This window comes from Phacochoerus africanus, chromosome X (genome assembly GCF_016906955.1).
Source record: "Phacochoerus africanus isolate WHEZ1 chromosome X, ROS_Pafr_v1, whole genome shotgun sequence".
NCBI lineage: Eukaryota > Metazoa > Chordata > Mammalia > Artiodactyla > Suidae > Phacochoerus > Phacochoerus africanus.
Window position 1 is genome coordinate 49,518,013 of NC_062560.1, and position 13,375 is coordinate 49,531,387.

General features: G+C 50.8%; 1 protein-coding gene across 3 annotated transcripts in view; it reads right to left on the reverse strand.

The window, feature by feature from the left end:
• Window positions 1-13,375, reverse strand: part of FGD1 (FYVE, RhoGEF and PH domain containing 1) — a 39,094-nt gene that overhangs the window by 12,315 nt on the left and 13,404 nt on the right. For all 3 annotated transcript variants that reach the window (XM_047764428.1, XM_047764429.1, XM_047764430.1), the window contains exons 2-8: window positions 9,688-9,861; window positions 9,240-9,417; window positions 8,676-9,114; window positions 7,303-7,392; window positions 6,468-6,616; window positions 4,966-5,122; window positions 4,719-4,857 (exon numbers count right to left, since the gene is read on the reverse strand). In XM_047764428.1, the coding sequence (XP_047620384.1) occupies window positions 4,719-4,857; window positions 4,966-5,122; window positions 6,468-6,616; window positions 7,303-7,392; window positions 8,676-9,114; window positions 9,240-9,417; window positions 9,688-9,861 (1,326 nt within the window). The remainder of the gene's footprint in view (window positions 1-4,718; window positions 4,858-4,965; window positions 5,123-6,467; window positions 6,617-7,302; window positions 7,393-8,675; window positions 9,115-9,239; window positions 9,418-9,687; window positions 9,862-13,375) is intronic.

Here is a 13,375-nt window from a genome sequence, read left to right on the forward strand (position 1 = left end):
GAGGCTGCTGGGCTCAGCTTTGCTATTAGAGGTGCCTTTTCTTCTCTTTTTAGGGCCGCACGTGTGGCATATGCAAGTTCCCAGGCTAGGGGTCGAATCAGAGCTACAGCTGCCAGCCTATGCCACAGCCACAGCCACACCAGATCTGAGCCGTTTTTGCGACCTACACCACTGCTCATGGCAATGCCAGATCCTTAACCCACTGAGCGAGGACAGGGATTGAACCCGCATCCTCATGGATACTAGTCAGATTCTTAACCCGCTAAGCCATAATGGGAACTCCCAGGAGGTATCTGTGTGGGGTGCAGACTGGCATTTCTAGGGGTCCAGTATGTGTAGGCTATGTCTGGGGATTCAGTGCAGGAATATCAGTGCAGGATTTCATTTAGGGGTTCAGGTGAGGGAATGCAATTTACAGGGAGCTTTGTGTAGGAGCTTGGCCAGGAAGCTCTTGGTCTGGGGTTTGGTCTGGGCTTGGCAGGCTGGGATCTTGGTCTAGAGTTCAGTCTTGGGCTGAGGGTAGACTGCTCAGGCCAGGAGTTCCAGCTAGCCTGGTTTGGGGAGCTCAGTCTAGGATCGAGGCTCCAGAGTTCAGTCTAAGAAGTAGAAAATGGGGGCATCAGCCTGAGGAACCAGACATATGATTGATTCAGTGGAGTTCAGACCTTGAGGCAATTTCTAGGGCTCTAGCTGGGGATTTTAGTCTGAGGGGTTAAAAAAAATAGGGAGGTCAGCTTAAGATCTGGGGCTGGGGAGCTTAGTGAGCACATCCTGAGCTGGCTCTCATTCATTCTCATTCTGAGCAGCTCAAAAAATTAGACTGGGAAGTTCTTTCTGAGGGGTTAATCTTTGGGGTCAATGTGCAGAGCTGAGCTGGCCAAGCTCAAGCTCTGAGGTTCATTCTAGGGACTCAGAGCCAAGATTGGTATAACAAGAACGCAACTTAAGTGAACTCAATCTGGGGGCTGATTTTAGGCACACTCAGTAGGGAGGGCAGCAGCCAGGGCATTCAGTAACAAAAAGAGCTAACGTCCATTGAGCCTTCACCATGTGCCAGGCACTGTGCTAAAAGCTTCACCTGGATTATCTCACTAACTCTCAAAACAAGTCTATGAGGTAGGTATTACCATCATCCCCATTCTATACCTGAGAAAACTGAGGCCAAGAAGTCTTGCAGCTTGCCAGGAACATGCAGTTGGTAAAAGGGACTATCTGGGGGCCCAATCTAGGGAGATTACACTGGTGGCTCACTCTGGGGGTCCAGTCCAGGGAACTCACTTGGGGAATTTCAGTTTCAGCATGCCATGGTAGGGATTCAGTGTGGAAGTAAGATTGCAGAACTCAGTCCTGGAAGCTCAATGTGGACCTATGATTCTAATGAATTCATGGGCTCTGAGTGGATAAATGAGATAGGAAGCTTCTTCTGGGGATCTCGGAGGACATACAACATGGAGACTCAATATGGCAGCCATACCCTTCTCTGGTCTCAGTATTGGGCTTAGTCTGGAGACTTCATTCTGCTGGACTCAGTCTGGGAATCTCAATCGGTGAATCCAAGTGTGGGAGGTAGGAAATAGGGGGCTCAGTCTGGGAGAAGTCAGTCTGGCACTTGAGATTTAGAAGATCAGACTTGGAGCTTGGAGTGGGGAGCTTAATTTGGGAGACAATCTAGGGCATCAGTCTAAGCGCTCAGTGAGGGGGATGGAAAATGGGGTCCATCAGTCTGCAGGACTTGGGCTATGGAAGACACAATGTGGAATCTCTATTTAAAGCTCAGATTGAGTGGCTCGATGTCTGGGTTCTCTCTGGAGTTGACACTGGGGAACTCTAGGAATTCAGTCTGAGGACTCAGCGATCTCAGTCTGTGGGATGGATCTGGAGAGTCATTCTTTTGGACTCATTGGATCCAAAAGAATGACTCACTGTGGCCTGGAGCAGGGGGTTAAGGATCTGGTATTGCTGCAGCTGCGGTGTAGATAATAGCCCCGGCTTGGATTTGATCCCTGGCCCAGGAACTTCCATATGCCATAGGGGCAGTTGAAAAAGAAAAAAAATGGTGGCCAAGGAGATCCGACTGGGAAGCTCTTTTGGGTGAATCTCCTTCTGGGACCTCAGGCTGAGTGCTCTGACTGGGAACCCACTCTCAGAGCCGAGGGTGGGGAGAGCATTTTGGAGGCCCAGCCTGGGATGGGGATCTTAGTGTGGGGAAACCAGTGTGGGGGATCTATAACTGGAACCTCAGACTAAGTTCAGCCTGGGTCATCCGAGGGAATCAGTCTGGAAGGCTTAAGGTTTAGGTTATGTCATTCACCCTGGTACCTCAGTGCAGACTCTAATTTGGGGAGAGGAATGAGGCACTTAGTCTGCAGATGTCTGTTTGTAGAGTGCAGCTATCAAACTTTCTAGGGTCCTAGCTCTTTCTTGAAGTCCAGACTTGGTAGCAAAGCACCCTGTTTGGTAGGGTGGAAGGGGCTTAGTTTGGGAAGTGGACATAGCAGTGGACACAACTGTCTGCTCTTGTGGAATCTTGTGGCTTCTAGGACCCTACATTTTCTTGGTTTTCCTCCCACCTTTAGGGCTGTTCCTTATAAGTCTCCTTTGCTGATTCCACTTCCCTCAGCTTTGCCCTTGGATCCTTTTTCTTCCTATTTACATTCAATCCCTTGGTGACTGTGGTCAGCCTTATGGCTTTGCATACTGTCTCTGTGCTACTGATATCCAAATGTATCTCCCTGAGGTCCTAGGCTCATCTAACTGCCTAACTGGTAGCTCTCTTTGAACATATCCCAGATCAAACCCCTAAGCTCATCTCAGGAACCATCACCACTAGCCAAAAATCTGCAAGTCATTCTTTTTTTTTTTTTTCCTGTCTTTTTAGGGCTGAACCTGAGGCATATGGAAGTTCCCAGGTCAGGGGTCAAATCAGAGCTGCAGCTGCCGGCCTACACCCTAGCTACAGCAATGCAGGATCTGAGCTGCATCTGTGACCCCCCACCATAGCTCATGGCAATGCTGGAGCCTTAACCCCCTGAGAGAGGCCGGGGATTGAACCCGTGTCCTCTTGAACTAGTCGTGTTCATTACCACTGAGCCACCATGGGAACTCCCCCCCCCCTTTATTTTTTGCAAGTCATTCTTGACTTTCCCAAGCTCCATATCCGTTCACCCTAGGTTTTTTAGTGCTGCTTTCAAATATAATATATTCTGAATTCAACCATTTTTCACTACTTCCACTGCTACCACTGTCATCCAAGCCAACTTTTCTCACTTAGAATATTGCAAATGGCTTCTGATTTCTCATCTCCTTTTCTACCTTACCAAGTGATCCTAATCAAAATCTTCTCATGGCTACCCACTGCACTGAGAATAAACTCCATCTCCTTATCTTGGCCTTCAAAGACTTGCTCCTCTCTCCAAATCCTATTTCTTCCACCATTTTACCTTCACTGGTCATGCTCAGGTCACCCTGGTCTTCTTGCTGGTCCAGAGATATGCAAGCAAGCTGCTGCCCTGCTCCCATCCCCAATACCTGCCCCCCACCTTCACCCAGGAACTCTGCGCCTACTATTGCCTCTGCCTGAAACGTGCTCCGCCCTTCTCAGCACTCCTTTCTTAGTGGCTCTCTTACTATTATTATTCAGGTTTGACGAAAATATATTCTTTTCGGAGGCCACCCAATTTAAAGTTGCCCCCGCCTAGTCACTGCCATGTCACCCTCTTATTCTCTGAATCACATATCTAATGGTCTCCTGTGTACTTATGACTTTTGCTTACTGTCTATCTCCCCAACTAGAATACATGCTCCCTGAGATCAAGGACCTTGTCTGTTTTGTTCACCTCCATGTCCCCTATACCTAGGACAATGCACAGAACACCGAGGTTGCCAGTAAATAGCTGTTATGTTAATGAAGGAATGAATGGGAATAACAGGTTGGGGAGACTCTGGGGAGCACTCTTTGAGGTATGACCCTGAGGAGTGGGTTTCATACTGAAGGAATCAGAATGAAACACTTTTCTAGTGGTTACATGTGTGAGGACTCATCGAGGAAGGTGGTATCTCAGCCTAGAGATCCAAATATGGGAGGACTAAAATATGGAATCCAGTCTGGGGTGCTCAGTTCTGGAGAGGTGATTCTGTGGGGTGCCGACAAGACCTAGTGGTTCTTTTGTGGGGAATCATTCTGGGTAGTGGCTGGTGGACAGAGAGTGGAGCTCTAAATGTGGAACATGGAGAGTCAGGGGTTTTATGAGTCAAGTCTCTTTCTGGAGAGCTCAGCTGGGGGGATTCAGTAAAAAGGGCTTGCCTGAAGGAGGTCAGTCTGGGTCCTTAGACTGGTAGCTAAGGCCCTGGGAGTTTAGACTTAGTTTCATTTTGGACTTGGGATAACCTCATTTGAGGACAAGTCTAGGGGTCAGCCTTGGGGGTCTCAACCTAGGAAATGGATGGCTCCCTTTAGGGGATCATTCTGGGTATGCCCTTCAAACTCTGGGGTTCCAGTTGGAAAAATCAGACTGGGGGAACTTCTGAATGTTCTGTCTGGGTGCTTGGGGAGGGATCTCAAAATCTGGAGGTTCATCCTGGGCTCTCATTCCAGACCCTCACGGTGGGCCTTTCAGTTTGGAGATCCTATTCTGAGATTTCAATTACGTGGCAATGGAAGGCTGACCCTGTGAGTTATATCTTGGGGTGGGAGGCAGGGACCAGTTGTGCGTACTCACTTTGGGCGTCCTTGCTGTCTGGGGAGCCATGGGGCAGCTTTAACAGATAGTCCTTGAGAAGCAGCTCATAACGGGGGATGCGCTGCACGGGCTCCAGCATGTGGTGCTGCAACGTCAGGTTGCCACAGGCTTCCTCCTTCTGTGATAAGCAGAAGCGGGGGGGGGCTCAGGTCTGGCCAAAGATCCCCACAGGGGGTCCTTGTAGACCTGTCCACCCCGGACAGCCCTGTCCAGATTCACCACTTACCTGCACCTCATGGATGATCACTTTGAACTGAGTGGAGCGCTCTGTCCAGGTGTTGACCAGCTCCACGGCCCGGTCAAAGTTCTTTACATACTCGCCATACATCTTGAGGAAGGGTGCCAGCTTCTGCAGGATGTCTCCAATGCGTGGGTAGCGGTCCCTGGAGCAGAAGCAGGGGCTGACATGGTACTGCTGATCCTCGTCCCCCAGAATGCCTCCACCCCATAGGCCGTTCTCATCTGTCTTGAAAATCAGCTTCTCAGCCAGTCTGTTCCTTTGGAAATGCTGCTTATATTATAGACTGAGTAGGTCACAAGGCTCAGCTTGACCTGAGACCACAAGTGGGACTACCATCCACCTCAACTTTGCCCTGCTTGAGGACAAGGAATGACACATCCTAGGATACACACTCTGACTTCATTGCAAGGGCCACTTCAAATACTGCTTATTGATTCTGTGCCTAACCTTGTGCTGCGTGATTCTGGGGACATAAATGAGTCACACTTAGCTAAGCCCTGAGAGGGTCACCGTCAGGTAGAGGGAGCAAAGTAAGCAGGCCTGGTCGCCACTTCTCAGGAGTCACCGTCTACTGGCGGACACACAGGACCAAACCTGGTCCCAGACTTCATTGGTCAGTCTGCCAGGGGAGACACAAGAACCAGCCCCGGTTCAGCTCCCAGGGGTCACAATAGTTGGGGAGATGTAGGAAGTGACTTCATGCCAGCCATCTGTGGTCACACAGACATGCTTTATCCTGTGGGTGTGGGGAACGTGGAGATGATTTAAGCAGGAAGTGACATGGTCTTATTGTTGTTCAGAGAGACCATTATGGCAGGTAGTATAGACTTTAAAGGATGAATTAGAAGAGGAAAGCCTGGAAGCTGCCAGGAGACTGCTTATGAACCTTGCCCTTCTACCTCAGGACTCAGCTCAGATATCACCTCCTACCTGAATTCTTTAACCCCCAGGCTAGGTTTGGTTCCTTTATCAGAATTCCCACAACCCCCCATTCTCACCTCTGTCATAGTACTGATAAAAAAAAAATAACAATAGCTCACACTCATCAAGCACTTATTATATACCCAGTAATGTTCTAAGCTCTCTACATGTATCAACTCATTTAATTCTTAAAATAACCCTACCAGGTAGGCTATTACTGTTACTCTCATTTCACAGCTGAGGAAACTGAAGCAGTCATTTAAGAAACTTGCTTAATGTCATAAAGCTAGCAAGTGGCAGACTGGAATTTTGACTCCAGCCAATTTAGCTCCTAATCTCATACTCCTTAGGGGTTTGCTATTTGGTTGTAATTTTCTGAATCCTGAGTTGCGTTTCATATTAGATTGGCAGGGGCTAGAAGGCAGAGCTTGGGCCTGATTCTTTTTGTGAATGGCAGTGAGGGGAGAGGGACAGCAGGAATGAACTCTTGTGCACACATCTGGCCTGGGCTTGGCAGGCAAGTGGACAGGAGGGCAGGCGGGCAGCCTAGGTCTGGGGCCACTCACCATTCTTCCATACGCTTCTCTAGCTCAGGTAGCAGGAACTGCTGGTGGAAGCAATAGATGGAGCAGATGTTAGAGAAGATGCCATGGACAACGTCGGCTGGGAAGGAACTGCGGTTCCGAGCTTCTTCCAGTAGCCGGGCGCAGAACACCTGTGGAGCAGGGCAGGCATGCTCAGCCCAGCTGGGCCTGGGGCTTGGCTGGGAAAGGGGCAGCCTGCAGGTGAGGGCAGTGTTTATGGGCAGCTCTGTGGAGCTTTGGATCAGTCTTGAGACTGAGGAGCAAGGGAATGGAGTTAGGCTTATATGTGTGGCTGGATATCAGGTTATCAAGGTTAGGACCTGGAGGTAGGCATTGGAACAATGAGAAGTCAGGATCAGGGTCAAGGTCAGAATTAGACTCAGGGTCAAAGAAGGTTGGAATTAGATCCATTCTAATTTAACAAATATTTTTGAGTGCCTCCTGGGTACCAGGCAGCGAACAAAGCAGACAAAAAAAAATCCTACCCTTAGGGATTTTAGTGGATTTTGGGGTCAGGAATAGCGCCAGGGTTAGAATGAAGTTCTGAGTCTTGTTCACAGCTAGGGGTTAATTCAGGATCTGGGTCAGAGTTGCAGTCAGGGCTGGTATACCTGCCCAGTGTTAGGAATGAGGGTTGGTACAAAGATCATGAATCAGAGCTGGCTTCAGGGACAGGATGGGGGTCAAGGTCAGCGAGGCACCTTACCACCTCTAGATTCTGGCCCCAGTGATAGGGTTGGGCTCAGGCCCTATCACTTCCTCCTTGGCACCCACCTACCAGGTCCTGGCACCCCAGCATCCCTGAGGGACCATTCACCTGATCCAGGAGGTGGAGCCTGGAAACGTAGGCCTTCTCGGTTTGCAGGAGTTCATTGGCAATGTGGAACACCTTCTGCTGCACAGTCAACTGGAAAGAGGCAACCATGGGTCCGTCATCCTTTGCCCTAACCTTCACCCCAACCCCTAAAATTCTCAGAATAGCACAAATGCTACTCCAAGCCTAACACTACCCCAAGGTAACTATATCTCCCATCCCTGAACCCATAGGCCCCAAAGCTTCACCCTTAACTCCCCCATGTATCAAAAGCCACCCCTCAATTCTGATGCCATGTACTCCTCACTCAGCCACCTATTCACCCAGCCATCTGCTACCTCCATTCATTCAGCCTGGTAAAGTGGTTAAATGTGGGTTGACAAGTCAGACTTCCTGGGTTCAAATCCTAGCTCTGTCATTTACTAGCTTGCATAAATTGTGTAACTGCTCTGTATTTAAGTCTCTTCATCTACATATACAGATAATAATAGGCCCTAAGTCCATTTGTAATTGAGACAACTAAATGATTTAATATAAATAAAACATAGCAGAGTACGGATTAAGTAGACTATAAATGTTAGTTATTTATTCACCCACTCAGTTCACTGTCAACAAAGGCTTGCTGAGCACCTGGGATGCGAGGAAAACACAAAAGTCTAAAAATGCATAAAACCTATTATTGCCTGTTGGCCCGGTGGCCTATTCACTGGATACATATTTTCTGAGTTCCTGACCTCGCCCCCACATTTGAGCTGGGTTCTGGAGGAGCAGGTAGTCTGGCTTCAACCTAATTAAGTGTAAGGATGCCTTTGGAAGTAGTGTTAGGCCTCTGGGGCCCAGAAAGGCGTTCCTGCTGCCAAGGGCCTTTGCCCACAGCCTCAGGTTCCTGGGGGCTTGAAGCTCTTATGTCTCTCTGGAGGTTGGCTGTCTGGAAGTCTCTCTGCATGTGAGAGACTTTCATTTCACAAATAAGGAAACTGATATTATGGTGGGGCAGCAGAGACTTGCCCAATAGCATAGCTACTGAATCTGGGAATTTTCTAGCTGGAATAGGCCTTTAAAGATCCCCAACTAGGACACCCATCTTCAAGATGGCAAAACTGAGATCCAGCTAGTGGTTCTCAGATGAGGGAAGAACAACTTTCCTAGGAGGCATTTGGAACTGTGTGTGGTCATTTTTGTAGTTACAGTGATGAGGGGACAGGGTACAGATTTGCTACTGATATTCAGTACCAGGAGACCAGGGAAGGCCAACATTCCAAGTGGAAACAATGCCTTGTTTCAAGAAATGCGGAGCTGGGGGGAGAACCAAGTGTAAAAGCCAGTCTCCTGGTTTCTCTACGTGGTCCTGTCTCTCAGAGAACATGGGTCAGTACCTCCACAGACTCCTGTCTCTCCATTGGGGGTACTGGGATTTCTCTGTCCTTTTCATCCTCCTCTTCATCGTCCTCTTCCTCCAGGTCGCTATCAACCTCCTGGGAGCCGGGCCGGTGGGGGTCGGCCAAAGCAACAGGGACACTGGCCAGGGCAGGGGGCCCAGGGCAGAGGCTGTGGCTGGGGGGCCCATCATCACTGACGAAGCAGGTCTCCTCGCTGTTGGATGGTGAGCTGATGCTATCAATGCCGCTGTCCCGATTGGGCACCTTCTCGCCGTCCCGGGGCCCAGGAGCCAGCAGGAACAGGCAGCGGGAGGCCTCGCCCTCAGGGAGCTGGGGCACTGGTGGCTGTGGGGGTGGCTGTAGCAACATGGCTGGCTCGGTGGGACCTGGGCTGGGGCCAGGGGCTGGCCTGTCCGAGGCGACAATCACAGGCTCTCTGAGGTGGGTGATGGACACACATGTAGGCAGAGGGTGTGAGCTTGACTGAAGCTTGTTTCATAGCCGTCCTTCCTAGCCCAGTCCCACCCTCCCTCCATAGGGTCCCCCGGGAGCCAGACTCACCTTTCAAATTTCTCAATCAGTGAGGATACTGCTGCAGAACCGGGGCTGGCCTCTGCCCTGGGGGCCAGGCCCTTGGCCACTCGGGGGTCTGCAGGCAGTGGGCGTGACGGCGGGGGTGGGATGGGCTCAGGTGGAGGGGGCATCCGGGGCATCTGCAGGTAGCTAGGCTTCGGGGGGACTAGAGAGATGGGCGGGCAAAAGAGGGGAGATCCCAATAGGCTAAGTTTTGAGTTGGCTGCCATAGCCCCTGCACAAACTCCCAGTCTGCGCTGTTGCCCAAAGAAGACAGAGTAGGACTGAGGTGAGGTGCCAGTCCACACATGTTAGCCCCAGGCCACAGCCCTCTGCCCCTAGATCATGGTGCTTTCTGCTCCTCTAACAAGCCCTCTCCTCTGCCACTGGCCAACCTTTCCCGCCTCTGTCCCCTCTTTTCTCTGGAACCACTTACCCTGTGGCTTTGGGCCCGGTGCCCGCTTCAGTGGTGAAGGACGCTGGCTAGGGGTTTCAGTGGGGGGACCTGGGTCTGAGCGAAGCCGCTGGGGACCTTCTGGATGAGGCTCAAGGCCCTGGCCAGGGTCAAGGGACAAACTTTTAACCAGGATCCGGTTTCCCTGGTGCAGCCCTGCAGAAAGGCAGAAACTGGCTGTGAAGCAAATGACATTACCCCAAAGGACACTGGGGAGTCTTAGCAGGTACCTGTGGTATCGGGTTTCCCTGAGCCCCTTTCCTGGCCACACTGCCTTTCTGGGAAGCCTCTACCCCAGCCCTCAGATGGGGAGCCAGGCCCAGGGTTGCGGCTGGCTGTTTTTGTTAACAGACGAGAGTTCTTTGTGATTACTACGCTGATTTCTTGTATGTCGGCAGGCATTATTATTAGGGTGTTTAACCAGGCTGTGGGTGGGCAAGAGCAGCCTACAGCATGTGTACATGCTTGCAGCCCTTGTTTATATAGCCACAGTGAGACACTGAGCCTAAACCATCCTTCACCCTTTTACTTAAGGTCCTGAAGATATCTGGACTTCCTTTTCTACAATTTTATACAGCTGAAAATGACAAAATTACATTTCATGAACAAAAGTTGTGCTTCTTAAAATCCCTGCCTCTCAAGAATCTGTATTACCCTCTTCTATTTCCATATCCACACACACTCAGTACCCAGGGTTCAGGTCACAGGAACAGCTTTAGAACACCAGGCCAAAAAATTTGGAAAAGGGAGGCCTTTTTTTTGCACTATCCTTCTTCTTCACCATGAGCTCCCCAAAACTATGTATGCCTTTGGCCCTGGGGGAGAAGATGGTCACATTGGGGAGAGAAGATTCAGTCTGGGAGGCATGTTCTGAAGGAAGCAGTGTAGGCCTGGCTGGGCAGGGAGCTGTGGTGGGTCTCAGATGATACAGAAGTTGGGGAGGGGACAGAGTAGAGCAGAGGAGGCAAGCCCTGGAGGGTGGTCTGAGGATCTGGGTGATCATTCTGTGGGCAGAAGGGAGCCACGAGAGGCTGTCGCATAGGGAAGGATGCAGGCAAACAGCTGTGAGGATGAGAGTGAGTGGCAGCCAAGAGCCCCTCCGGAGCTCCCACCCACACATGATGCCAGTTTTGCTGTGCCACAGCCACATGGCCTCTCACAGCTGCAGATGTTCTCTTACCCCATGTCATACAGTCTCATACATGACCGGGTACAAATGCGCCCACTCAGTCACAGAGACACATGGGGTTATTTACAGCGTTTCACGTAATTTTGGGGCCATACAGATTCAAACATCCAATCATGTGCCATCACGCGTTTGAAAAGCCCGGTCACACAGTCACAAAGACCCACAGTCACCATTTCACCGATTATCACACAGCACATGGTATCACATGCACTGGCAAACACACACATAGTCACAAAGTCACAAAGACACACACTGGCAAACCTACCATTTCACACACAGCCTCATATAACAATCACCCAACCACTTAGCATCACATACCCACTTACATATGCCTCAGATATGGTTCTGCTAAGTCACAAAGATATACAATGTCATTTACACTGCGTCTCACAATCGCAGGACCAGAGTGTCACATACAGCATAATATGGTGTTGCAGGTTCACACACCTGCAAATGGTTCACAGACCATGGCCACACAGGGTCATTATACCATGTCAGACACAACCTGGTACAATGGCACAATAGCACAAAGTCACATACTACCATGTACCCAGAAACACAGACACATGGCATAATTTACTATGTCATCCTCATGAAACAAACATGTCTATGCTGTCCCTGGGTCTTAGAAGCTCAGGTATACACACACATGACATTTGCCTCCTGGTCCAAACAGTCATGGTGTCACATGTGGCCTCTGTTACAAAAACAAACAGCTACAACACAGAGACACCCTACTGGGTCATAGGCAAGAGCAGCCGGGAATTCTATGTCTGTCTAACCCTAGAACCCTCCAGTCCTGGAGGGAAGGATTAGCCCAGCCCACAGGGTGCCAGTAGCTTCCTGGACTCCATCCAGGCCACCATTCAATCACACAGGCCCCAGGAGACTCAGGCCATGGTCCCCTCCCAGCCCTGAAGAAACAAGGTGCCTCAGGTCCCAGGTTGAGCACCCTCCCCCACCCTATACCTGGCTTTGGGTGCGGTTTCCTTACTTCCTTTCCCACCTGAGCAGGCAGGACCCTAGCTAGGAAGGAGGAGGTTCTCATCTCAGCTCAGCTGTGCTGCTCACCCTGCCCTGCTCAGCACATCCTGGCCTCATCCTGCCCTGCCCTCCCCCTGGGCATGGGGTTGAGGAGGATGAATCACCTGGAGGGCGGCACATGCAGAGACACAGTTTGAGAGACAACATGGCCAGAGAAAATGAGAGACACAGAGAGTAGCTGACATGGCCAGAGATCCAGAGAAGAAAGCCAGACATGAGAGGGCCACCATGCAGAGGCCCTTTCAGGGATGTACACATAGGTGCCAGGGTCCTAGGTGCCACTTGCCTGCCTCCTGGGGCCTGGAGGCACCCACCTGGCTCTGTCTCCACATCTCAAAGCAGGGACTTCCCTGGGCAATCCCTCGCCACCCAGTCCCTACAGGGCAGCAGGGCCCCTGGATGGGGACTCGCACTCTCTCTACTGCTTGTCCTAGGGATAGGGTGACCTCCATGGCCCTGCTCTGGCTCACTCTCTGCTCCTTCTCACCCACCTTACTTGGGAGCCCAAAGATGGACCTGCCCCTCCTTTCTCCCTGTTTCCCTGGCAGGCAGCCCTGAAGAATGGAATTCAAATATTCGGGGACACCCTGGATTCCCAGGTGAGAGGGGTGGGGACTGTCAGCCCAGTTTCTAAGGAAAAGATGAAGGCAGTGAGGGGGCAGTGACTTGCCTGAGGTCACACAGCAAGTCACTGACAGACTTTTCAGCAGATTGATCTGAGACTGGACTCCTTTCTTAACCCTGCTCTCTAAGAGGAAGCTGGGAAAAAGGGGAATGCAGAGGAGCAGGGGTGCACCCCAGTGTCTCAGAAAGTCATGAGCTGAGTGTGGCTAGTGAGAGCAACACCCACAAGCCTACCAATTATGACGGCAGGGAGTTTAGGAGCCTAGGAATGGCTGAGAACTAGGCAGGGCTCCACTGAGGGAAGACGATTCATGCGCTCTCTCCCGTTGCAGTGCTTCCCCTCCGTGTTTCTCTGCCTACGTTTCCCTGTCTCCTCCTATGTTTACCCTTAGTGGACCCCTTGGCCCCAGGTCTTGCTCCTTCCAGGTGGCTAGATGGACCTCCAGCTCAAGTCATGCCACTTATCTGTACAAGAACCTCCCATGATTCCCCATTACCCATGTGGAAAATAGAAGCTTCTCAGCTAGGCCTCTATGGCCCCTCATGACCCTGCTGAACTCTCCGGCTTCCTTTGGCTTAGTTTAGTCTCTCCAATATTTCTGAGCCCAGTAGACTTTGCAATGGGGAATGTGAAAATCCTATCTCTGCCCTCAGGGAGTTCCCAGTGGAGGCCCTCTCCTGCCCTAGATACCACAGCCCTTCCCACTGCCCCATTCTATACCCCCCCCCCATCTTAAGTCCTGCATTGATTTTTCTCTAGTCCATTTTTTATGGTTGACAATACACAACATTTTCTCTCACACACCCACTTGC